This window comes from Pelodiscus sinensis, chromosome 19, assembly GCF_052426305.1.
Source record: "Pelodiscus sinensis isolate ZL-2025 chromosome 19, ASM5242630v1, whole genome shotgun sequence".
In the NCBI taxonomy this organism is placed as follows: domain Eukaryota; kingdom Metazoa; phylum Chordata; order Testudines; family Trionychidae; genus Pelodiscus; species Pelodiscus sinensis.
In genome coordinates, this window is record NC_143070.1 from 941,180 (window position 1) to 964,331 (window position 23,152).

The 23,152-nt window shown below is 61.7% G+C and overlaps 1 protein-coding gene across 2 annotated transcripts; it reads left to right on the forward strand.

The window, feature by feature from the left end:
* Positions 1-1,947: 1,947 nt before the first annotated feature.
* LOC149522013 (major histocompatibility complex class I-related protein 1-like) lies at positions 1,948-20,497 on the forward strand. Of its 2 annotated transcripts, none has more exons than XM_089771657.1 (9): positions 1,948-2,057; positions 6,645-6,914; positions 11,462-11,737; positions 12,348-12,623; positions 12,786-12,875; positions 13,229-13,273; positions 13,573-13,596; positions 17,823-17,854; positions 18,215-20,497. In XM_089771657.1, the coding sequence occupies exons 1-9, from the start codon at positions 1,997-1,999 to the stop codon at positions 18,338-18,340; spliced, it is 1,200 nt and encodes a 399-aa protein (XP_089627783.1). In that variant the 5' UTR covers positions 1,948-1,996; the 3' UTR covers positions 18,341-20,497. The 2 variants fall into 2 exon arrangements, with proteins under 2 accessions (XP_089627783.1, XP_089627782.1); XM_089771656.1 differs by having other exon boundaries at positions 1,950-2,057; positions 12,774-12,875.
* The last annotated feature ends 2,655 nt before the right edge of the window (positions 20,498-23,152 follow it).

Consider the following 23,152-nt stretch of genomic DNA (forward strand, 5'->3'; position numbering starts at 1 on the left):
ACATTGAAAGCAGTTTGATTATATTTTGGAGCAGCTTATGCCAAGAATATCCAGCTTTATCAAAACGTGCAATTTGTCAGTTAACATTCCTCAGCACGTACTTGTGTGAAACTGGGTTCTCGAATTATGCAGCAACAAAAGCAAAATACAGAAATGGACTGAATGCAGCGCCAGAGATGCAAATCCAGCTCTTTGGTATTAAGCCAAATATAAAAAGGATTTGCTAAGAGAAGAGGAAAGAGCACTATTTGCACTGAAAACTTTTTTTGTACATGTTAAATGTGATTTTAAGGAGGTTTAGGTTGGACATTAGGGAAAAGTTCCTACCTGCCAGGCTGGTCAGACACTGGAATAAATTGCCCAGGGAGGTTGTGGAATCCCCATCCCTGGAGATATCGCAGAGCAGGTTAGATAAATGTCTATCAGGGATGGGCTAGACAGTGCTGGGTCCTGCCATGAGGGCAGGGGACTGGACTCGATGGCTCTCGAGGGCCCTTCCAGTTCTAGTATTCTATGATTCTATTATTTTTGTTTTAGATATGTGCAATTAAACTCAGTGTTGATCTCATGACCATGTTGACCATGTCTTCTATTATCCTTACTTTTTCAGCTCCATATACCAGACTGTCTTCCTGGAGGGGCGGGGGGGGGGGGGGGGGTTGAGGGATGGGGGAGGGTGGCTTTTGGTGCTCAGATCTGGCGGCTTTTATTTATTTATTTTTTGCTTGACAAAGTTTCCCTGGGGGTTCCTTAAAATTCTTCTGAATTTAAAAGGGTTCTGAGGCCAGATAAGATTGGGAAGCGCTGTTCTATAATGTGCCCCAGGGCTCCGCGTTGTAACTGGATAAGTCAGATTTGCTGAAAGAACTTTAGGGGGTTCCCCTTGGGCCCTGCCTGCCCCAGACACACAAGGGCTGGGAGCTTTGAGCGGCTCTGCGGGAGCAGTGGGAAAAAGGTGCAGCGAGTGTGCGCATGAATACGTGTGAGTTTAGGGGCACTGCCCCGCCAGCTAGCATGGAAGTGAGCATCCCAGCCTTAGGGCCCGGGACCCAGGAGAGAGGATGGGGCTGGGTCCCCCTACCCCACCACCCACCGCTGTCTTGTGACGTCGAGTAGGTGTGGGTAAGTGGGGCTGTGACAGAGTGAGTGTGGGACTGCGGAGAAACCCGATTGAGAGAGTGCGGCTTGTTCGCGCTAGAGCGGGAGCACTGGGTGGGCAACGGGGTAACCTGTTTAGACTCACGAAGCGGGGCCCCGTGTGGCTCCTGGGGCCTCTGTATTACAGCTGCCGGAAATAAAGAGAACAGGGAACCCTTTGTGCGGGGCAGAAGGGGTTACTTGATTGACAATTGATAAACTCCCATGAGGAAGTGACAACGCCTGATCTGTCTCATGGTGTAGATTGACCCTTCTCAGCGCTGCAGCTGGGTCAGCAAATAAGGTCCCTGCACTCAGCAGGGGAGTTCTCAACCCCGCCCATTCTGCCTGAGCCCCGCCCCTTCTGCTGGAGGCCCCGCCCCTTCTGCTGGAGGCCCCGCCTTCTGCCTGAGACCCCGCCCCTTCTGGGTCACCCCGTGGCCACTTCTGAACTGTGTGAAGTGCCCCCCCCCCCCCATCTAGATGGTCTCAGGAGCGCTGCTGGCCCGGCCACTTCCCCCGGGGAGCGTGGGGAAGGGGAACCCCGCCAGACACGGGGGGGGGGCGCTAAGGAGGCTAGCTTGGGGGCGGGGCCTAAGGTTAGGGGCGGGGTTCTGCTCAGGGGGCGGGACCTCACGACTGGGGGCGGGCCTCACACTGGCTGAGACTTTCGTTTTCCGCGGCCCAAACTGCCCGGCCGGGTTCTGCCCGGCGACCGGTGACGCGGCGGGGCTGCGCGCGGCCCATTGGCTGCAGCGTCCGAGGGGCGGGGCCACTATAAGTAGCCGAGGGCGGAGCAGCTGCTCTTGGCATTCTACCAGCTGAGCAGGGGGCTGTCCCGGCGCGGAGCGGTGCGGGGATGGTCCCGGGGGTCCTGCTGCTGCTGCTGGGCGCGGCGGCCGGGCAGGGGGGCCAGGCCGGTGAGTGGGGGGGGCAAGATGGGGGCAGGACGCGGGGGGGTCTCTGCCTTTCCTGGCTCTGCGCTCGGTCTCGGGGTCCGGCTCTGGCCGGGGTCCAGCCGAGATCCCCCCCCTGCTCTGCCCCTCCCGGCTCTTGCCCAGCCCGGCCCCCCCCCCCCCCGTGGCGGGTCACCCCCCGGGCCGCAGTGCGAAGGGGCCCGGGTCGGACGCGGGTTTCTGGCTCGTGGGCCCCGGGCGGGGGGGGGCCGCCCCCGAGCGAGACTCCAGATTTGCTGGGTCGGGGCTGACCCGGAGGGGGGGCGAGGGGGGCGCTTCCCGGGTCTCTGGGCATGGGCCGATGCTGGGGGGGGGCGCTTCCCGGGTCTCTGGGCATGGGCCGATGCTGGGGGGGGGCGCTTCCCGGGTCTCTGGGCATGGGCCGATGCTGGGGCGGGGGCGCTTCCCGGGTCTCTGGGCATGGGCCGATGCTGGGGCGGGGGCTCTAGGAGCGGCCCCGGGTCTGGTCGGGAGGGAAGCTGCGCCGGGGGGGGGGGCCGTGCCCAGTGTGCGGGGCTGCTGGGGCCCTTGGAGGAGCTCGCCCGGGTCTGTCCTGGAAAGTCCCACGGTTGAGCCGCGACTCTAGTCTGGAGCCCGGGCGGCCCAGCAGCACGTAGCCGGGCGGCTCTGTGCAGGGCCGTGGCCGTGTCCCCACACCAGCGGGGGATAAGGAGGCTGCGTTGCAATGGCCCTGAGAATGGGTCTAGGAGCCCGGCAGGTGTTCGGGCTCAGCCGGCTCGGGGCGATGGTCCGCAGCGGGTCTTAGCGAGGCCGAACAGTTCCCTGCGAGGCTGCCATGTGGCTGGGGGGCAGATCCGTGGGGCCCTCGCCGCTGAGCCGTGTCCACACTGCCCGGCTCACCATGGCACTGCCGTGGCGCTAGGGCCTGGCCATGGGGAAGGGCCTAGTGCAGCTGGCCTGTTACCCCAGGAGATAGGGGGAGGGGGGCTCTGCTGAGACCCCAGCAAACCCACCCCCTGTGAGGGGCGGCAGTTTCAGCAGCAGGAGCAAGTCGCCCACCAGCAACATCCTGCCCACCCCAACACTCGTCGCTGTCACAACTTTTGTCATGGGGGGGGGGGGGCGGAGATGTTTCCCCAGCCCTGAGTGACACAAGGTTTAAGGACAGAAATGCAGGGTAGCGCTGGCCCCTCAGTGCCCGTTACAGTAGGGGCCTGGGGAGGGGGCAATGGGGCTTCTGTCCTTTTCGGCTGCTCACTAATGGATAGTGGAGGCCCTAAAATGGTTTTTCTCCCCCTTGTTTTACTCTCTCTGGCCTGCCCTGTGTGGCTGGAGGTCTCCTGGGAGCACCAGAGAGCTGGGGAGGGATTCTCAGCCCTCCACTAACACCCCAGGGGGGGTTGAATCTTCCCCCGCGGCAGCTTTTCTCCTGCGGCCCAAGGGGCTTTGGGCTGAGTCCGGCCTCTGCACTTCTGTGGGCTCCCTGAGTCTGGTGTAATTGGGGCTCACTTGGGAAAAGCAGCTCTGTGTCTTAGGGGTGTAGGTTATGTGGACACAGTGCTGTCACTAAGTCAGGTGTGTGAGTGCTGTGTGTCAGCCCTTATGCTGACAGAATCCTCCCCCTCGCCTGTGGGTTTTGCTTGGTGGTGAGAGCTTCCTGCCCAGAGAGTAGCGTTCACGCTGTCACTTGCCCTGGGAAATCTCCCTCATGTATGGGAAAGGGGGAAGGGGGGTAGCACCTGTGAGTGACATAAGCTTTGTTCGACGTGTGTGTGTGTGTGTGTGTGGCCTGAGCCTGGTGTCCATGGGTCTGTGAACAAGGCCACAGTGTTAATGACAAAGTGTAGCCAGTTGGAATAAGCTTGGTAGGGCCAATCTACACACAGTGCCTGTACCGCTCAGCCCTCCCTGGTAAGCCAGCACAGCTGCTCTGCATGCGCACACTCATGCTGGTACAGATTAGCCCCCACAGTCACCGCAACGAGCTGGTGTGAAGCACGGCTGGGCTGGTGCGACGGCCCTCGCACGAGGGTTGTGCAGATTAAATTTTGTTGGTAGAAAGAAACCAACCAAAAAACCCAGCCACACCCCTGAGTGAAGTAGTGAAATGGGGGCAAGGCCTGAGTGCAGACATTCCCTTGTGTCCTAGTGCAGGGGAGAGGAAGGAAGATAATACAGGTGAGATGTGATGACAGTCAGAGTCCCCTTCAGTCACACCAGGCAATGGCAGGCTGCTGAGTAGTGACAGGTTTGTAAAGTGCTTATGTACAAACACTAGGAGTCTGGATAATAATGGGGGTGAACTGGAGTACCTGGTAGTAAGGGAGGGTATTGCTAGAACCAGCATGATGGGAATTTGTTGGCATGAGGCCGGTCAATGGGACACTGTCATACCAGGGTACAAATCTATCGGAAGGACAGAACAGGTCGTGTTGGTGGGGGAGGGGCACTGTACATGACAGAAAATAGTCAAATGAAGTCATAAATCTTTTGAGCCAGAGTGCCCCAGGGACTCCCTCTGGGCAGTAATTGCATGTGGAGTCCTGGGCAGTTACAAAATGGGTATCTGCTTCCATAGCTGCAAAACTGAGGCACATCAATGGGCCCAGAGTCACGCAGGTCTCCAGACTGTAGGGGCTCTAATTCCATGTTCTGATGGGAATGTAGCAGTGGGGACGTGTTACTGACTAGGGTAGCGAGTCTATAACAATAACAGACTCAGTCATCGTGGGGGATTTCCCCTTGGGACGGGAGGCAGAGAAAGTCTCTTGACACCTTAGCTGGCGGCTGCTTGGAGCAGCTCGTTTCAGGATCCCCCCCAGGGAAGAGGCTGGTCTGGATTTTGTGGGGCGGAGGGCCTGGCCCAGGAGGGGAATGTAGCTGGGCCACTTGGTACCCACCACTAGAGTATTAAACGTTCTGGGGGTGGGAGAACAGTCCAGCAGGCCCCGCGGCAGCGCTTCATTTCCAAAGGAGGCACCCCCACAGACATGGGGAAACCGACTGAACGGGCAGGAAAAGGTGCAATCCCCAACAGGAAATCCCTACAGCTGCAGGAAACTGTTTGCAGACACCACAACAGAGGCCCAGCTCCAGTGTGTGCCCCAAATTAAACCACTGCAAGAGAGCCCCCCTAAAAGCCAGCCACTGGGGCCACACTGCACAGTGGAGGAGGCAGTGAGGGGCTGAATGGAAGATGATCCACAGCCCTATGGAAATGATTCCTGCAGGGATTTGATCCACCCAGCGATGGGTCTGCACCTGACCAGGGAGTCTGACGTCAGCACCTGGCAAACTGGTTGAAGCTAAAGAATAAAATGGTCAGACACAGAGATGAGCATCATTTATTGGAACTGAGTCAATATGGTTTCTGTAAAGGGGAATCCTGCCTCCCCAGTCTGCCAGAGTTCTTTGAGGGGGACAATTAGCATGTGGAAAAGTGGACCCTTGTGGGCAGGCAGGACACAGGGCTGGACGGGCCTTTGCTCTGACCCAGCCTGGCTGTTCATATGTACTTGGAGCTGCACCCAGGAGGTGGGTCCAGGCCCTGCTGCCCCAGTGACTGTAAACAGAGCAGCAGCCCCAGCCCCTTGGATTGGGCTCCTGGGCTCTGCAGGAAGGGGGTGGGGGGAGAGATTGGCTGGGGCTTGCGGGGGGATTCAGGGTCTGGGCTGAGGGGAGAAAAGGGGGGTGCTTGGTATCCCCTTAGCTCTGCCCGGTTCCCTCTCCTCCAGCTCGGCAGCAGGGCAGGGCTGCCCATACACACGGGGCCCAGCACGCAGGCTCTGAGCTCTCACTGGTGACGGGGATACAAGGCTCTGACCCTGCAGGCCCCGTGTGTCCCATTTTGGGGGGGGTCACATGGCAGCTCTGCTGGGTCTGAGCCCCCAGACACACTGAGGGACTGATGGGCTCATACACCCCTGGATCAACCTGGGCCCTGACCCCTCCCTACAGCTGTGTGAGACTCCCCTGAGCTGGGTGTGATGTGGGGCAGAGGGCTCCTGTTGGTGAAGGGACGTGGGGGTCAGTCTGTGCCGCATCCGGCCCTGACTCTGGGAGCTGGGCCCTGTCCCCTTTGGCCTGGCCTGAGGGTCTGTGGGACAAGCCCAGTGTGAATCCATGGTACATGCTGGGCATAGCTGGGCCCTGCCCCCTGCAGCTGGACATGCCCCCCTGCCCCTCTGCAAAGCTCCAGCTCTTTTATCCTGTGACCTAAGGCCCCCCTCCCCATTCTGCTGGTCCAGCCTGCCCTGGGGACTCCTGCAGCCCCCCCCTGCAGTTCTGTCCCCTTCCCCTGCATGGGCAGATCCTGCCCCTTTTCAGGCTTCTCCTGCCTGTAGGTGCCTGTTGTCTGCACCCGCCCCGGGATTGGCCAGCCCCACCCCCGCCCCCTGTTCTGCCTCCTGCTCCTCCCCCACCCAATACCCAGCCCCGCCCCCATCTCCTCCTCATACCCACCCCCTCCCTGCTCCTCTGGTGGGGTCCCACCTGCCCAGCCTGGGGGGGTGGTGGTGTCTGTGTGTATCTGGGGGGTCCTAGTGCGGGCAGCTCTGACCCCGCCCCCTTCCCCTGTGTCTCTCCCCGTAGACCTAGGCCGGCACTCCCTGCGCTATTTCTACACGGGGGTGTCGGAGCCCGGCCCGGGCGTGCCCCAGTTCAGCACGGTGGGGTACGTGGACGGGCAGCAGATCTGCCACTATGACAGCGAGCGGGGCAGAGAGGAGCCGCGTGCAGACTGGCTGGCGCAGCACGTGGACAAGCAGTACTGGAAGAGTGGGACCCAGAGCTTACAACGTGAGCAGGCTGTGTTCCGAGCCAACCTGAACACCCTGCGTGGGCGCTACAACCAGAGCACAGGTGAGTGCGGGGCCTGGCCTGCGGGGAGGGGCTAATGGGCCCCATGGGGGCTGTGAATGGGGCACCGAGTGGGGAGAGGAGGGACTCACAGTGGGTGTCGGGGAGAACATGGGGTGCTTAGAGTGGGGGGCACTGTGACTGGCAGGAGGGGTTGGAGGGACTCAGGGGAGGGGTCCCGGGGGGGCACTGGCTCTCAGGTGTGAGTGGAAGGGGTCAGAGGAATGAATTGTATGACATGCCCCCTGCTGTTCTCCCCAAGCTCCACCCCCAGCTGCCTCTGCCACCCCCAGGGACCCCCAGCCAAGGTGGGTCACTTCCCAGCAGAACCCCCCCTCAGCCCCACTGCTCCCCCAGCCAGAGCCCCCCCCAGGACCCTGTGCAGAGGGACCGTGTCTGCTATGAGGACGGCGATGCTGTTGGACCCCACGTGGGGGGGGGGGGGGGTCTCAGACTCTGGGCTCCACTCACAGACCCTGAGGGGCAGGGAGCCCCCGTATGACCCGCCCTCCACAGGCACTGAGGTGTGTAGGGGGCTGAGCACCACTGACCCACACTGCAAACCCTGTGTGGGATAGGCCCTTCCAGCCAGGGTGTAGAGCAGCCCCCAGTTCCCAGCAGCCCCCAGTCAGCCCCATAGCCTGCATGGGGCTAGACTAGCTGCAGGCCGGTGGGACTCATGTCCCAGCAGAGGGTGAGGGGGGCTGGGCCCAGACCAGCACATCACCCCCCCCAAATACTCCAGGGAATGGGGGGGACCCTGCCCCCAATTCAGCCCTGTGGTGGGGTTGCTGTCCTTGCGGGTCTCTGCTCCAGGTGCTGGTGCCCCCTGACGCTGTGGGTTGGAGAGTTTCCTAGCAGGGCTGCGCTGCGCCATGGTGGGTCCTCCCTTTGCCGTCAGGGTCTGTGCGCCCAGCGCAGCTCCTCCCTCCTACTCCCCCCCCCACCCCCGGCAGCTGCCGCAGCCCCCCAGTCACCTTCCTACCAGGAATGCAAACCAGTTGGAGTTTTCCCTCCGCGTGTGTCATGGCTTCTTCCCCACTCTGGCATGATAAATGCAGAAGTGGGGGCCAGCACGTGTACCCCAAAGCCTTATCTACCAGGGTTTGGTATAAAACTTCCCCCAAAATCTTAAAAACCTAGATCTTGGGAATAAAACTTCCGCTGCCACCACCCAAATGTTGATAAAGAAATCAGGGGAATGATCATTTGGGAAATCTTACCCCTAAAATAAAAATCAGGAGACACCGTAACCACTGCCAGGTTAATAAAAAGAAAAGAGAAAACTTTTATTATTACAACAATATTCCTGTTGCAAGTATGGTGACTAGATAGAATAGTAACAAAATCTACTCATGGAGAAACTCCAGGGGCCTCTGTGACGTAGTGGGGGTACCTGGCTGGTTTCTATGCTGCTGGCTCTGGGGTAACCCCCACTGGCTGCCGTGGGTACCACGACCCAGCAAAACAGGATGAGTCACTATGCAAACCAGTGGCCAGACACCCCCCATGGAGAGGAACAAAGGAAGGTGGATGCTGCCCTGGCTGGGGGGCAGGGCTGGAAGTGAGTTAGTTGGTTGCTGGCTGTCTGAGAGCATGGAGGAGACAGCCTAGGGGAAGGGGCTGGAGTTTAGGGGCCCAGTCTCCCCCATCTCAAGGGGGCCTGAGGGATCCTAGGCCTGCCCTGTGACCGGATTCCATCTGTGCTGTGCTGTATCCTGGAGAGGCAATAAACTTCCTCTATTCCACCGGCTGGTGCAGTCTGTTTGTGCCATTTCGGGGTGCAGGAGACGGGGGACCCCCAACGCGCCGTCACAGCCTAGAACTTAGTTACAAAGAAAAGCCAAAACATTTCCTAAATAGTGCACAGGCAGCAGATCCCGCCCCCAAACCTTAAAACAATAAAACCTGATGGATTTATCGAAACTTTGCCCTACTCACAGAAAGTGAAGAATTGTTTCTTGGGGAGAGAGGCATGTCTGTCTGTCTGCCTTTCTGTAGCTGCCAAGGAACTCTCCGAGCCAAAGGAGGGAAAAACCCAAATTCCTTTGTCCCAGTTTGAAATTCCTATTGGCCACTCCCCCTGGCTAGGTGGAGTTAAGCCTTCAGTCCCAGGCTGCTCGCTAACCCTCATAATCATGACAGCGTGTGTCACCCACGTCCTGGGGCCCTTCTTGGGCTTCCTTGTGCTCCACAGTGAGTAGTGGTGGGCCCCCCTGCTCTCCCTCCCTCCCCAGGCCCGGAGAGGTGACAGGGCCCCTCGCTGGCCTAACCGCCAGGGCTGGAGCTTGCCCTGAAACCGCCTGGGGATGTTCCTCTGATGGATCCCTCCGGCCCCTCGCGCCTACCGGCCGCTCCTGGCAACATCGCCTGCCCCCTCCCAGGGACGTCCCTCCACCGGGGAGATCAACCAGCAGTGAAGGCCGGGGTGGCCCGGCTGGATCTCTGCCTCCCAGGCTGGGCTGGGTTGGCACGGCCGGCAAACACGGTACCTCAGCACTACCCTGGCATGGGGCACCATGGCACAGAAATGCGCCCGCCAGGAACCAGGCATAAGGCACCGCACCGACCCACCACTGCCTGAGACAGCACCCAGACCCCCCCTGCTGATGTGCCACCACCACGGGCAATGACTCAGACGCAGCCCTCGGCTCCACCAGCCCCCACCATCAGCACCGAGTGAGCTGGCACCACACAGGAGTGTGTCCACACAGGACTTGGCACTGTGACAGCCCACCCGGTGTACCGCTCACTTCATCCACTCCCCCAGCTCTGTCCTGACCCTGTTCAATACGATTGGCCCCACCGCCCACCCCACAGATGCTGAAGCAGTTTCAGGGTCTCTTGGCGAGTGGCTCCTGCCAAGAAACCGATCCTGACACAGCCCAGGGGGAAGCACCTGGCCATCTGGGGGTTTCCCAGCCCTGCACCACCACAGACGGCTCCTCCCATGGGCACCACTGTGTTGGATCCGCCCGGCACAATCTGGCAGATACCAGTGTCCCTCATCTCCCCCCCCCCCCAACAGATGAGCTGACGGGAAATATTCTGTCCCAGCTGAGGACGTGGGCAGCTTGTTTCCCCACCCCACTATGGGCCCATGTGCCAGTAGGAGGGGCCCACCCTGCCAAACCCACCCCCCAGTCCCACCTTCCTGCCTGTGCCACTGTTGGAATGGCCTCCCAGGTGGTGGGTGGCGCATTGCTGGTTTGCTCATTTCATTCTGTTCTTGCTCAGTGCTGAGTTACTTAGAATTTAGTTTTTGTTTTGCAGGCGTGGGCAGGACCCCCCCCCCCAGGCAGTGCCAGGGAAGGGGCCCATAGGGCAGCCCGGGGTAGCACTGAGTGACATGGATCACCGGGTGCAGGAGAGCAGGTGCCAGCTGCCCGGCTGTGACGGCGCGTTGGGGGTTCCCCGTCTCCTGCACCCTGAAATGGCTCAAACAGACTGCACCAGCCAGTGGAATTGAGGGTGGTTTATTGCTCCTCCAGCCCAGCGCAGCACAGATGTAATCTGGTTACAGGAACTGGGCTAGGAGGCCTCAGTGCCCCGCTTGAGATAGGGGAGTCCCAGCCCCCTCCCCAGCTCCTTATTCCCTGCCTTCCAGCCAGCAACTAACTCTCCTCTTCCAGCCCTGCCCCCCAGCCAGGGCAGCATTCACCTTCCTTTGTTCCTCTCCATGGGGGGTGTCTGGCCCCTGGCTCAACCAGTTTGGCCTTACCTCTGCCTAGCGAGGTTTTCCCTGCTGGGTCTTGCTCCAGACAGCAGGGGTCACCACAGCCCAGCAAGTACCCCCACTACGTCACACCGGCCTAGGCTGCAATTGTGCTGGGAGCAGCTGGCTGCGGAGATGGCTGCAGGGGAGGGGGCTGCCTTTGCTGCACACAGGGCCATGCCCAGCGCTGCCAGGCAGGTGACAGGGCCTAGCCTGCAGCTGCAGACTCTGGCTAGGCCCAGCCCAGCTGGTCTGGGGATGGGAAAGACAGTGCGAGGGGGTGACTCCCACAACACGTTTCTGCCTCCCTTGCGGCTGGGTGAGATTTCTGGGCCTTTGTGGGGTTTGGTTTGTGGCTCAGAAACATGGGGCCCGGCTCAGGAGATGGGGAGACGCTGGGTGAGTTCCCACATGCACCCCCACTTGCAGGGTGGGGCAAGCACTGGGCCAGAAGCAGGGCAGGATGGCATCCCAGGGCAGGCAGGGGATGAGCCAGTGAGGAGACACAGGACTCCGGAGGCTGGGGCTGCAGGGATCCCCACTAGCAGGACACTGGGGCTGAGGACACGGTGCTGGCCCTGCTGTGCCCCACCTGCAGCCTGGGGGCGCAGCCCGAATAGGGAGGGGAGCCCCTGTGGGCACCACAACCAGAGCAGGAAACACAACCAGAGCAGGGAACACACCCCTGGTGAGCCTGACCCCAGCGGGTGCTGGGGAGGTCTGGTTGTGGCTGCTGGGGCAGGGGCTGAATTTACCGTGTACAAGGGATGGGGGAGCTGGGGGGCTCTGGTGGCTGTTCCATGCTTAGCCCCTCCTCACCCGGTGTCTGTTCCAGGCCTGCACACCTTCCAGTTCATGTACGGCTGCGAGCTTGAGGCAGACGGGCGCAAGGGGGGTTTTTGGCAGTACGGCTACGACGGGGGAGAGTTCATCAGCTTCGACAAGGACACCAAGACTTGGACGGCAGCAGCCCAGCAGGCTCAGATCACCAAGGCGAAGTGGGACGCTAATGCAGCTCTCAATGAGGGAGCCAAGGCCTACCTGGAGCAGACCTGCATCAAGTGGCTGCAGAAGTACCTGGAGTATGGGAAGGAGATGCTGCAGAGGAAAGGTGAGGGGGTCGTACTGGGGCAGGGGGAAGGGGACACTGGCTGGGCCACACACCTGCCCTCCTCCCTGTGATGCCGAGTGCTGGTCCTGCCAGACCGGCTCTGCCGGGGGGCCCAGCCTTGCTGCAGGAGATGGGCTGGGCTGCCCCCGCCCCTCCCTGCCCAGCCCCGGAGAGCGAAGCCCCTGAGGGCGTCTGCCAGCGCCCGAGTGCTGCCGTCCTGTGTCCCACACCCCGGCACAGGGCAGGGATCTCCCCTCCACAGCCGCGTGTCTCAGACTGGGCCTGGCTCCGGGGGGCCTGCCAGCCCTGCCGATCAACTCCCCCCCCCTCCCCACACACACACACACTTCTGCCCAGCGGGGGCCCGATCTCCAGCACACAGGCAGGGCTGGGCGGGAGCAGCAGGCGGGGGGGGGGCCCTTGGGGAAGGGGTGAGAAGAGGCAGGAGGAGGCGAAGCAGGAACTTGGGGCTCACAAAACACATTAAATCTAACGGGGTGGCTGGGTTCCTGGCCATTCAGAGCAGCGGCTCCAGGCGGCTGCCTTGGCCCAGTGTGTCTGTGGGGGCCCCTGCCCCCAGATCCCCATACGCACTGGTCTCCTCCCCCAGAGCGCCCGTGGGTGCAGGTGAGTGACCGGCTGGGCCAGGCCGGGCTCACCACCCTCTCCTGCCGGGTGCACGGCTTCTACCCCCGCGACGTGGCTGTGGTGTGGCTGAAGGACGGAGTGGCCGTGCCGCAGGAGACAAAGCGCTGGGAAGTGCTGCCTAGTGGGGATGGGACCTTCCAGACCCGGGCCACCATCGACATCAACCCCAGCAGGGAGACCAACTACACCTGCTGTGTGGAGCACGCCAGCCTAGAGGAGGATCTGCGCGTGGACTGGGGTAAGGGGGCTGGCCATGGGGCACTGTAGGGCACTAATGGGGGCAGGGTCTGGCCCTGTGGTGGGAGGGGCTGCTGTAGGGGCAGGGTGAGTGTCCATGGAACAGCAGGAGGTTTGGGGTCCCCCTGCTCACTGGCCGTTCCCGTTTCAGCGCCCAGTTCAGCGCCCAAGTCCAACGTGCCGCTGATCGTGGGGGTCGCTGTCGGGGTCCTGCTGCTGGTCGCTGCCGTCGCTGGAGCCGTCGTCTGCCTCAGTAAGTGCCGGGAAGGGTCCTGGGGGGGGTCTGTGTCAGGCCATGTGAACAGCCCATCCCCTTAGCGCCTGGGCTGGGAGATCCGTGGATGAGTCTGGACCAGATGCACCCCGGCCTGGGAATCCTCCTGCTGGGACTGGAGCCTCTGATGGAGCCACTTCGGGGCCAGTCCCACCAGCAGCTGGAAATCCAGAGGGATTCCGACAGAGCCGGTCTCCCCCGGGATGGGGTATCGGGGTCTCTGAGGCAGCCCCGGGGCCCAGGTGTTGGTGCTGGGCTGCAGACTTGGCTCAGAGCCGTCTCCGGCCCCCCAGGAGCCGCCGGGCTCACTGACCCCCCCCCTCTCTCCGCAGGGAAGAGGAGAGACGGGTACAAAGACGGGTACAAAGCAGCTGCGAGTAAGTTCTGAGTCCTCCCCCGTCCCTGTGGATCACTGTGGGTCCTGGGACATGGCCGCTTGGGGGTGGGGACTGGGCACCCTGCCATGACCTCTCAGAGGCTGGGGCACTGCCACAGTGGAGCCTGGCCAGTGACACTGATGGCTGGGCTGTGCCCTGGGCTGTGGGTGGGTGGCCCATCCCTATGGTGTCTGGGCACAAGGCAAACACCTGGCTTGGATTCGCTGGGGTGGGATGTGGGTGGGGGGAGACTGGGGACCCTGTGTCCCAGGTGCTGACCCGTCTCCTTCTCCCCGCAGTGAACGAAGGCTCCTCCAGCTCCGGTAGGTGACGGGGGGACACTGCCCGAGGGCAACTCAGGCGCTGGGGAGACGTGGGACCGGTTAACGCTCTCGGGGGCTCTGGGGGGGGGGGGAGGGTCCCTGCTCGTTTGCTGACACGGGGGCGAGTGCCAGAGCCGCACGGCTCCGCCCCGGCTGTGCCACCCGATTGCCCTGATCAGCCTGAGCGCCGAGGAACCGGGAGCTGGCAGGGGGCAGTGTCGGCGCCCGACTCCCCTGGGCTGCGTCGCAGGTCCCAGCCTGTGTCCGTGGCAGCCCCTGGAATCGGCGCTGGGGCCTCTCCTGCCAGATGGGTGTTGGGCAGCGCTGGGGGGTGGGATGTGCCCTGGGGAGGGGGGTTAGGAACAGGGCCTTAGCCTGGGAGCAGGTACCAGCCACACACATACCCCCCCCCCCCCCCCGAGCGAAGTGCAGCCGCTGGCCTGGGGCAGCCTCACACCCTCCCTGGGGCAGAGGGATGCTGGCACGAGGGTGTGACGGCGCGTTGGGGGTTCCCCGTCTCCTGCACCCCGAAATGGCACAAACAGACTGCACCAGCCGGTGGAATAGAGGAAGTTTATTGCCTCTCCAGGATACAGCACAGCACAGATGTAGTCTGGTCCCAGAGCTGGGCTAGGATGCCTCAGGCCACCTTGAGATGGGGGAGACTGGGCCCCTAAACTCCAGCCCCTTCTCCTAGGCTCTCCTCCATGCTCTCCCACAGTAACTAACCAAATTCCCTTGCAGCCCTGCCCCCGCAGTCAGGGCCGCATTCACCTTCCTTTGTTCCTCTCCATGGGGGGTGTCTGGCCACTGGTTCAACAAGTTTGGCATTACCTCTGCCTAGTGAGGTTTTCCCTGCTGGGTCTTGCTCCAGACAGCAGGGGTCACCACAGCCCAGCAAGTACCCCCACTACGTCACAGTTCTCCCTCCTCCGAGAGCGAACTGAGCAGGGTCACTCCGCTCGTGACCTAGGGAAGTTCGGGTCCTCTGCGTGGGAACCCGCCCTGGGGACATGGGTGCTCCCCTTGACTCGGGCCGGCCGTGGCAAGGCCCCACATGAGCTGGCTTCCCTCTGTCCACTCGCCGCCCCGCTCCAGGGCGACTGGCGCAGGCCTGTCCTCGGGGGTCACACCCACCCTTCCGCTGGCCTTGATCTCTGGCCAGGGTCTCTCGGGCCGGGGCCATGAGCCCAGTGAGCCTTCTCTGGACAGCCAGGGCGGCTTCCACCCCCGATGCTCCATCCAGGGAGGACTTCCCCTCCCATAACTCTCTCAGCAAGCCCAGAGGGTCTATCTGGGGTAGAGACCCCCAAGCCGCTTTCCTCCTGTCTTGGGCCTTCCCGCCCCTCTGGCAGGAGTCACAGGACCGGCAGTACCGCTGCACGGCTGTAAAGATTCCCGGCCAATAGAAGTGCTGGAGCAGCCTCAGCCGGGTGCTCCGTATCCCCCGGTGGCCCCCAACGGGGACATCGTGGGCCAGATACAGCAGCTTGAGGCGATACTTTCGGGGGATGACCAGCTGCCGCTGGACCCCCCATGCCCTCACCTTCCTGGGGGGAAGCCATTCACGGAACAGGAGCCCACGCTCATGCAGGAATCTCTCCTGGCCACCTCTCCCCCGGGGCTGAGCTGCACGGAGGCCAGCCTGGTCCCTCAGCCTCTGCAAGGAGGGGTCTGCCTGCACCTCAGCCTGGAATTCAGCTGCTGAGGCAGGGATCGGGACCTGTCCCCCACCTCTGCCTAGGTCCGGAGTCCCAGCCTGGCTGGACCCCGTGTCCACTGGGATGGGACCCTGAGGACGCTGCCAGGAGTCCTTCCCTGGACCCACGTTGTCAGCCCCCCGCTGGCTCTGGCTCCGGGTAGTGACTAGAGCCCGCTGGGATTCATGGGGCCACTCCTCTAGGTCATTCCCCATCAGCACCTCGGTGGGCAAGTGCGGGTGCACCCCCACTTCCTTGAGGCCTTCCTTCGCCCCCCATTTCAGATGCACCCTGGCTACAGGCACCTTAAACGGGGACCCGTCTATGCCCTTCAGGGTCAGCTGCGCGTGGGGTAGTATCCGCTCCGGGGCCACTATGTCGGATCGGGCCAGAGTCACCTCCGCCCCCGTGTCCCAGAAGCCCGTCACCTTCCTACCATCCACCTCCAGGGGTATGAGGCACTCGCTCCGCAGGGGCCGTCCTGCCCCCACCCGGTACACGGAGAAATCCGCCTCCTGAGAATCAGACCTCCCAGGGGAGGTGCACTGAGCATCCTTCCCCTCTCTCTGAGCTGAGGTTTGCCTGCCAGCCCCTGCCTCTGGGGCAGCCTGCCCTTCCTCCCGCCCCAGCCAGTTAACCCTGGAAAGTCCCCGGTCCTGGGACCTGGTGCACTGAGCCCTCTTGTGGCCTTTTTGCCCACAGCGCTGGCAAGTTAGGCTTTGGGCTGTCTCTGTCCAGGGCCTGGCTGGTTCTCCGGGGCGCAGACGACCTGTTCCTTGGTCTCGCCCCGTAGTTGACTCCCTCCGTTGCTCAGCCGAGATCCGGTCTCTGCGCGGTTCCCTTTCTCTCCGGGACTCCCGTTCACACCCGGACCGGCTCTCCGTGAACTCGTCCGCCAGCCTCCCGGCCTCCTGGGGGTTCTCTGGTCTCCGGTCCTTGAGCCACAGCCTCAGTTTGGGTGGGCACGCTTCATAGAGCTGCTCCATCATGACCAGCTTGAGCAGCTCCTCTGCAGTCTGGGCTCCGACTCCAGACACCCACTTGCGGCAGTATTGCGACAGGCGGGAGGCCAGGTCCACATAGGTCTCCCGTGGCCCTTTCTGTACCCCCCGGAACTTCTTCCTGTACATCTCGGGGGTCAGCCCGAACTTGTGCAGCAGGGCCTCCTTGACTCGGTTGTAATCCCCTGGCTGTAGGTCCTCCAGCTGACTGAGCACTCCGGCCGCCTCCTGGCTCAGTGCGGGGATGAGCTCCTGCAGCCAGTCAGCTGGGGGGACCTGTTGCAGCCCACAGGCCCTCTCAAAGGCACTGAGGAACCCGTCTATGTCACCCATGTCCTTCAATTGGGCCACCACGGGCCTCTCCAAGCGTCTGGCAGTCCTGGGACCCTGGGGCCCATCCGCACTTGGCGCAGCCGGTGCCCCGCCGGTTCTCCGCTCTGCCATGGCCAGCTCATGCTGCCGCTGCCTCTCTCGATCTTGGCGCTCCTTCTCTCGATCTTGGCGCTCCCTCTCTCGGTCCTCTACTTCCAATTCCCTGATCCGCAGCTGGATCTCCAGCCGCCGCAGCTCCGCTGGGCTGGCCCCTGCCCTAGATGGGCTATTACTTGCAGGCCTCCCGGGAGACGCTGTCTCATCTCTCCGGTGGGTTCCAGCGCTCCTCCCCCTCTCTGAGCCTGACACACTCTCAGGGGGGGTCTGGCTGCTTCCCCTGGGGACAAGATCCTGGCCCCGTGGCTGGTCATTCTCTTCCAGCTGGGTAATCAGCTGGGCCTTGGTTGCTTTCTGCACAGGCAAGCCCCTCTCTCTGCACAGCCCCACCAGCTCTGCCTTCCAGAGTCGGGCGTAGGCCATCTGCCCGCTGGTCCCCTCGGTGCAGACTCACCAGTCTAGTCCTGCAGCGCCCCCCGATTCCCAGGAACCGCTTCGCTCTGTCTCCAGCACGCCTGGCTCCAGGGCTCTTGCTTCTACTGCGCCTTGTCGCTTGCCGCTGGAAGCTCCATCCACGGGGTGCAGTGCATCCCACTTCTGACACCAGTGTGACGGCGCGTTGGGGGTTCCCCGTCTCCTGCACCCCGAAATGGCACAAACAGACTGCACCAGCCGGTGGAATAGAGGAAGTTTATTGCCTCTCCAGGATACAGCACAGCACAGATGTAGTCTGGTCCCAGAGCTGGGCTAGGATGCCTCAGGCCCCCTTGAGATGGGGGAGACTGGGCCCCTAAACTCCAGCCCCTTCTCCTAGGCTCTCCTCCATGCTCTCCCACAGTAACTAACTAAATTCCCTTCCAGCCCTGCCCCCGCAGTCAGGGCAGCATCCACCTTCCTTTGTTCCTCTCCATGGGGGGTGTCTGGCCACTGGTTCAACCAGTTTGGCCTTACCTCTGCCTAGCGAGGTTTTCCCTGCTGGGTCTTGCTCCAGACAGCAGGGGTCACCACAGCCCAGCAAGTACCCCCACTACGTCACAGAGGGGCCGGGCAGGGGCAGGGCCAGAGACGCTAACCCCCCTTCTCCTTCACCCTCCAGGCAGCAGCCAGGGGTCAGACACCTGCCTCAGGGTAAGTGAGGGGCGACCGGGGGGCGGGGGATTCAGGGAGGGCCCTGGGGTCCCTTTCCAGAGTCCCCCAGGCCCTGCCGCTCTGACCTGCCAGCTGGGGAGCCAACCCCTGGTCGCCCCCCAAGGCGGGTCCCAGGCGGGGGTGGCTCCGGGAGGGATGGGGTGTCTGGCTCTGGGGGGGAGCGGGACATATCACAGAGGCTGTGCCGGCACCAGGAGCAGGGTGGCTGCAGGTCGGTGGGTGGATGGCGGCTTTCTGGGTCCTTCCCCTTTGGTGCGGGCCCCGGTCAGAGCCCCCCTCCCCTCCCAGTGCCAATGAGTGCGCCTGGCCCTGGCCCCCTGACCCTGCCTCTCCCTGCAGCGTGACGGAGCCGTCGGCCTGCACCCGCAGAGGGTCCCAGCCGGGGGAGCCCAGAGCCCAGCCGGCTGCGAAAGATGCTTATGGCCCGTTTGCCGCGATTGTGCCCGAACCGAGCACCTGGCCTGAACCTGCGACTCTTCTTGCATCTGGCAAGTGGGGCTTTACCCCCCACGGACGCTGCTACTCCAGTCAGCCTGCTAGTCTGTTACCGTGTTCCCCATGGTGCTCTGTGGAGCCCTGGGGTTCCCCAATAAATTCTGCTCCCCCGACTCCTGCAGAGCCCCCAGGCAGCTCCCATTGGGGCTTTGCTGGCAGGGACAGGCTTCCGGGGGGCAGCTCTGGCCCCTCCACCACCCACTGCGGCCGCCCCACCCCCGGGCATGGTGCAGCCCCCTCCCCACCCCGCATCACTGCCCTGTCCTGGTGCCTTGCAGCCGCCTCCTGCAGGGGAGGGGTGGCTGGAGCCGAGGAGCCGCTCTTGGATCTTGGCCTGTTTTTTACTTGCTGCCTGCCTGGAACCCGGCTCGGACTCTACTGCCCCCCCTCAGGCCGCGCTCAGCCTTGCTGCCCCCCATGTGCTGCTCTCTCTCCCCTGAGGCCCCCCCAGCCTGCTGGGGAAGTGGCAGAGGTTGATCTGGCAGGGAAGGTCGTTGTTTCTACTCCCCCCCCCCCCCCCAAGTGCTGCAGCTGTGCTGGGTCCCCGCTGCATTGGAGGGGGGGGACTGAGCTCCCCTCTCCCCCAGGAACAAGAGCAGGCTGCCTGGAGCCTTTCCCTGCTGCAGCAGGGTGCCAAGGCAGGTGAGTGTCCCCCTCATGCCCAGACCCTGCACCCATATCCAGCCCCCAAGGGCCTGCAATCCCAGCTTGCTCTGGCACCCTGCCTCAAGTCCCCTCCTGTGCCCTCCCTCCTGGCCAGGACACCCTGCCCCGAGCTTTCTCCTGTACTCTTCCTCCTGGCCAGGACACCCTGCCCCGAGCTTTCTCCTGTACTCTTCCTCCTGGCCAGGACGTTGCAGATCATCTTTTATACACAAACATCATGAAGTGTTTTCCAACCATAAATGACAACGAGAACTGGATTTGAAATCCATTCAGTGTAACAGGAAATCCTGTCAATTTTTCTATGCAAGATTATGAAAATCTCATTGAAATCACTTTAGATAGTTAATACAAACATTGAAAGAAGTTTCTCTGATTACGTTTTGGGGTGGCTGTTACGAATTCCCTCACCAGGGTCTGCACCCCGATTTACCCCCTTTGTGTTCAGTATTAGTCAGCAAGTTTATTTCCGCAGATTGCGGATCACTCGGAGTAACGGGCCCATCCCGGCTCCTGGGGATGACGTCCCTCCTGACGTCATTCCCTCGCGTTTCTTCCCAGTTCTGGGGGATGACGTCCCCAGTGACGTCATCCTCATGCGTCCTCAACCCCCGTCGGGATGTCTCCCTTCTTCTGCTGCTCGCCCGGGGCTCCACCGCTCCCCGCGCGGGGTTTTCTGCAGCTTCCTGTCCCTGCTCCGCAAACCCCCCACCTCCCTGCCTCAGTGGGTGGGAGGAAGTTTCAGTGAGGGGCGGAGGTGCCCCATCACAGCGGCGTATGCCAAGAATATCCAGCTTTATCAAAACGTGCAATTCGTCAGTTAACATTCCCCAGCACGTACTTGTGTGAAACTGGGTTCTCGAATTATGCAGCAACAAAAACAAAAATACAGAAATGGACTGAATGCAGCGCCAGAGATGCAAATCCAGCTTTTTTATATTAAACCAAATATAAAAAGAATTTGCCAAGAGAAGAGGAAACAGAAAACTGCTCAAGTTTTTAAGTTTTATTTTTTTATACTTTTTGTATTTTTTTGTTAAATGTGATTTTAGGGAGGTTTAGGTTGGACATTAGGAAAAAGTTCCTGCCTGTCAGGGAGGTCCGACACTGGACTAAATTGCCCAGGGAGGTTGTGGAATCCCCATCTCTGGAGATATTGAAGAGCAGGTTAGATAAATGTCTCTCAGGGATGGACTAGACAGTACTTGGCCCTGCCATGAGGGCCAGTGACTGGACTTGACTCTCGAGGTCCCTTCCAGTCCTAGGAGTCTATGATTTTTGTTTTTCAGTGTGTGCAATTAAACTAAACATTGCTCTCATGATCTTATTTAGCTTTTGTTCACTATTCTTATCCTTACTTATTTGTGGGTTGCATTTTCAGCTCCATATACCAGTATTCTCTCATTCCATGTGTTTTGTTTTTAAATATGTGCAATTAAACTAAACACTGATCTTGTGATCTTATTTAGCATTTGTTCATTGTTATTACCCTCACTTTTTCAGCTCCATAGAACAGGCTGTCTTCCTGGGCGCCTGGCAGGGGGTGGGTCATAGCGCTCATGTCCGGCAGTTTTTGTTTTGCTTGGTAAATTTTCCCTGGGGGTTCCTCGAAATGCTTCCGAGTTTAACATGGTTCCGTGGTCAAATAAGATTGGGACATGCTGGTCTCTAAGGTGCCCCAGGACTTCTCCGTGTAATTGCATTAGTCAGATTTGCTAAAAGAACTTTAAGGGTTTCCTCTTGGAACTTAACTGCCCCAGACACACAGCGGCCGGGATCTTTGAGCAGCTCTGTGGGGGGGAGGGGTGTCCATCCAGCGCTCCTGCTTTGGGGGTCGGTGAACTGTTCTGTAGGCGGGACAGGAAGGGGCTCGGTTTGGGTCCACAAGGCCAGTCCATCCCACGCTGTGTAATGCCGGTGCAGGGCAGCTCTGTGAGTGGGAACAAAAGTCACAGCGGGGTGGGCAAAAGCCTCTGGGGGAGGGGCTAGATCCAGCATGCCAGGTAATTATGGGCCCCACCCCCAACGGGAATATGCGGGGGGTGGATGAGCTCCCCCCCCTCCCCCCGCCCAAGCAGCCGCAGCAGAGGAGGCTGCACTGGGGCCGGGGCTCCTCAACAGGGCCGCACCCAGAGATGCTGCTACTGCCACGGCAGCGACACCTCCAGGGCCTGCCCCAAGCTGCATTGCCACGTCCGTGGGACTTGCCCTGGGCTGCAGCACTTCCAGGGCAGCCTGTGGCCACAGCAGCTCCGCCTCCGGGTGGCCTGTAGCCTTGGGGCCGGCCCTGGACTACGTGTCCGTGGCAGCGGTGTCTCCGGGACCGCGGGGCCGTGGCCGCGGGGCCTCCTTCCAGGGCAGCCGGGACGGGGGGCTGCAGCTGTTGCTTCAACAGAGCAGGAAGCCAGGTACGATTTCCCCCTCATACCCAGACCCTCCACCCAATCCCATCACTCCCTTCCCCCCAAGATCCAGCACCCCCAGCTTGGTCCCACAGCCTCCCTTGTTCCTGCTCCCTCCACCTGGCCAGACACCCTCCTCCCAGCTCCCCTCCCCCCAATCCTGCACCCCATCCCTATTCTGCTTGTTGGCAGCCCTGTTGCGCACACTGCACCCCTCATTTTTGTCCCTACCCCAGAGCTATGGAGATCCATACAGTCCACTAACTCCAGAACCCCAGAGACGTCAGTCTGCTCTGGAAGCCCTGAACCTCAGTTTCCCCCTTCACGTCCCTCACCCCCTGAGGCTGGCCCACCAGAGGAGCGAGATGTCTCGGGGCCACACCAGTGAGTGCTGGGAGGTTTTTGGAGATTTTGCTTCTCACGTGTGGGGTCCTCAACTGATTTTTTTGGGGGGTCAGTGACCCCCGACCCAAAGCGGGTTCCCCAGCCCTGCCAGAAATAAAGAAAACACAGAAACCGTTTGTGTGGGGCAGAATGTTTTACTTGACTGAAATTTGTTTGATAAACTCCCCTGAGACGGTGAAAACGCCTGATCTGTCTCATCATGTAAATGAACCTGTGGAGAAAGGGGGACCCTGCCAGACACAGCAGGAGGCCGGGGAGGAGGGGCTGACGCTAAGGAGGGGCGGGAAGTGCCCCCCACGCAGGGTCTGATGGCCATGGGGGGCTGACGACCACGGCCCATCCGGTGTGTGTTTGCTCCAGCCGGGTCCTGTCGGCCGAGGAAGGGCAGCTCCGCACGGGGAGTTCACAAACCAGTTTTGGAGAGAGACGGCAATGATTTTGCCCCCCCCCCCCCATATGCCCTGGGGCGCTGTCTCACAGGGCTGGAGCAAAGCCAGGGCCCCAGGGCACTGGGGGAGACACGGCGGGGTCCCAAGCCCTGCTTGCCCACCCCATGGCCAGTGGGACACAGACCCACAATGCACTGCTCACACATGGTGGGGCCGGTCTGTCGACAGGGGGCTCCGTGAACGCCCTGGGGCCGGCTGGGTTTGGGGTCTGGGGGCCGCGGGGCTGCAGGCCTGTCCTGAGAGGGGCCCGGGGCCGGCTGGGCGGGTCGGCTCCTTAGACCAGCTGTGGGGAGATCCCCTGGGGCTGGTTTCTCTGGCATGTGATGCGTGGCTGGCGAGTTCTGCGCTGAGCGTCGCCACCTGCCTTTGTTATGGGGGGTCTGTGCGGCTCCCCCTGCCCATGGAGAAAGGGGGCGCACACCCCATGAACGCCCACAGCCCAGTGCTGATTGGTTGAAGGCCCGGCTGCCCGAGAGGCTGGCACCCGAGTGCTGCAGACGGGCCCCTCCCTCGCCAGGCTGCTCTCGGCCCAGGCCTGCAGCCGGGGGCGTGGCCGGGACCCTGGTGGGGCGGGTCCGGCTCTACAAGATGGGGGGGCCTGAGCTGGCTGGAGAACAGGCCCAGAGGGGGCTCAGCACCTCAGGGGTCAGTCCTAAGGGGGTCCTGACCCCTTGCACCAGCTCTGCCCCCCAACCCCTCACGCTGGCCCTGCCCCCTCCCTCTGCCCTGTCCCAGCCAGCTGCATTTACCCAGGGTGAGAGGTGCCCTGAGATCAGACCAGGGGTGTGAGCCGGGCGAGGGGCCAGGAGCTCTGGGCCGATGGGTAAGACACTGGGGTAGGGAGCTCTGTGCCGTGGGGCTGC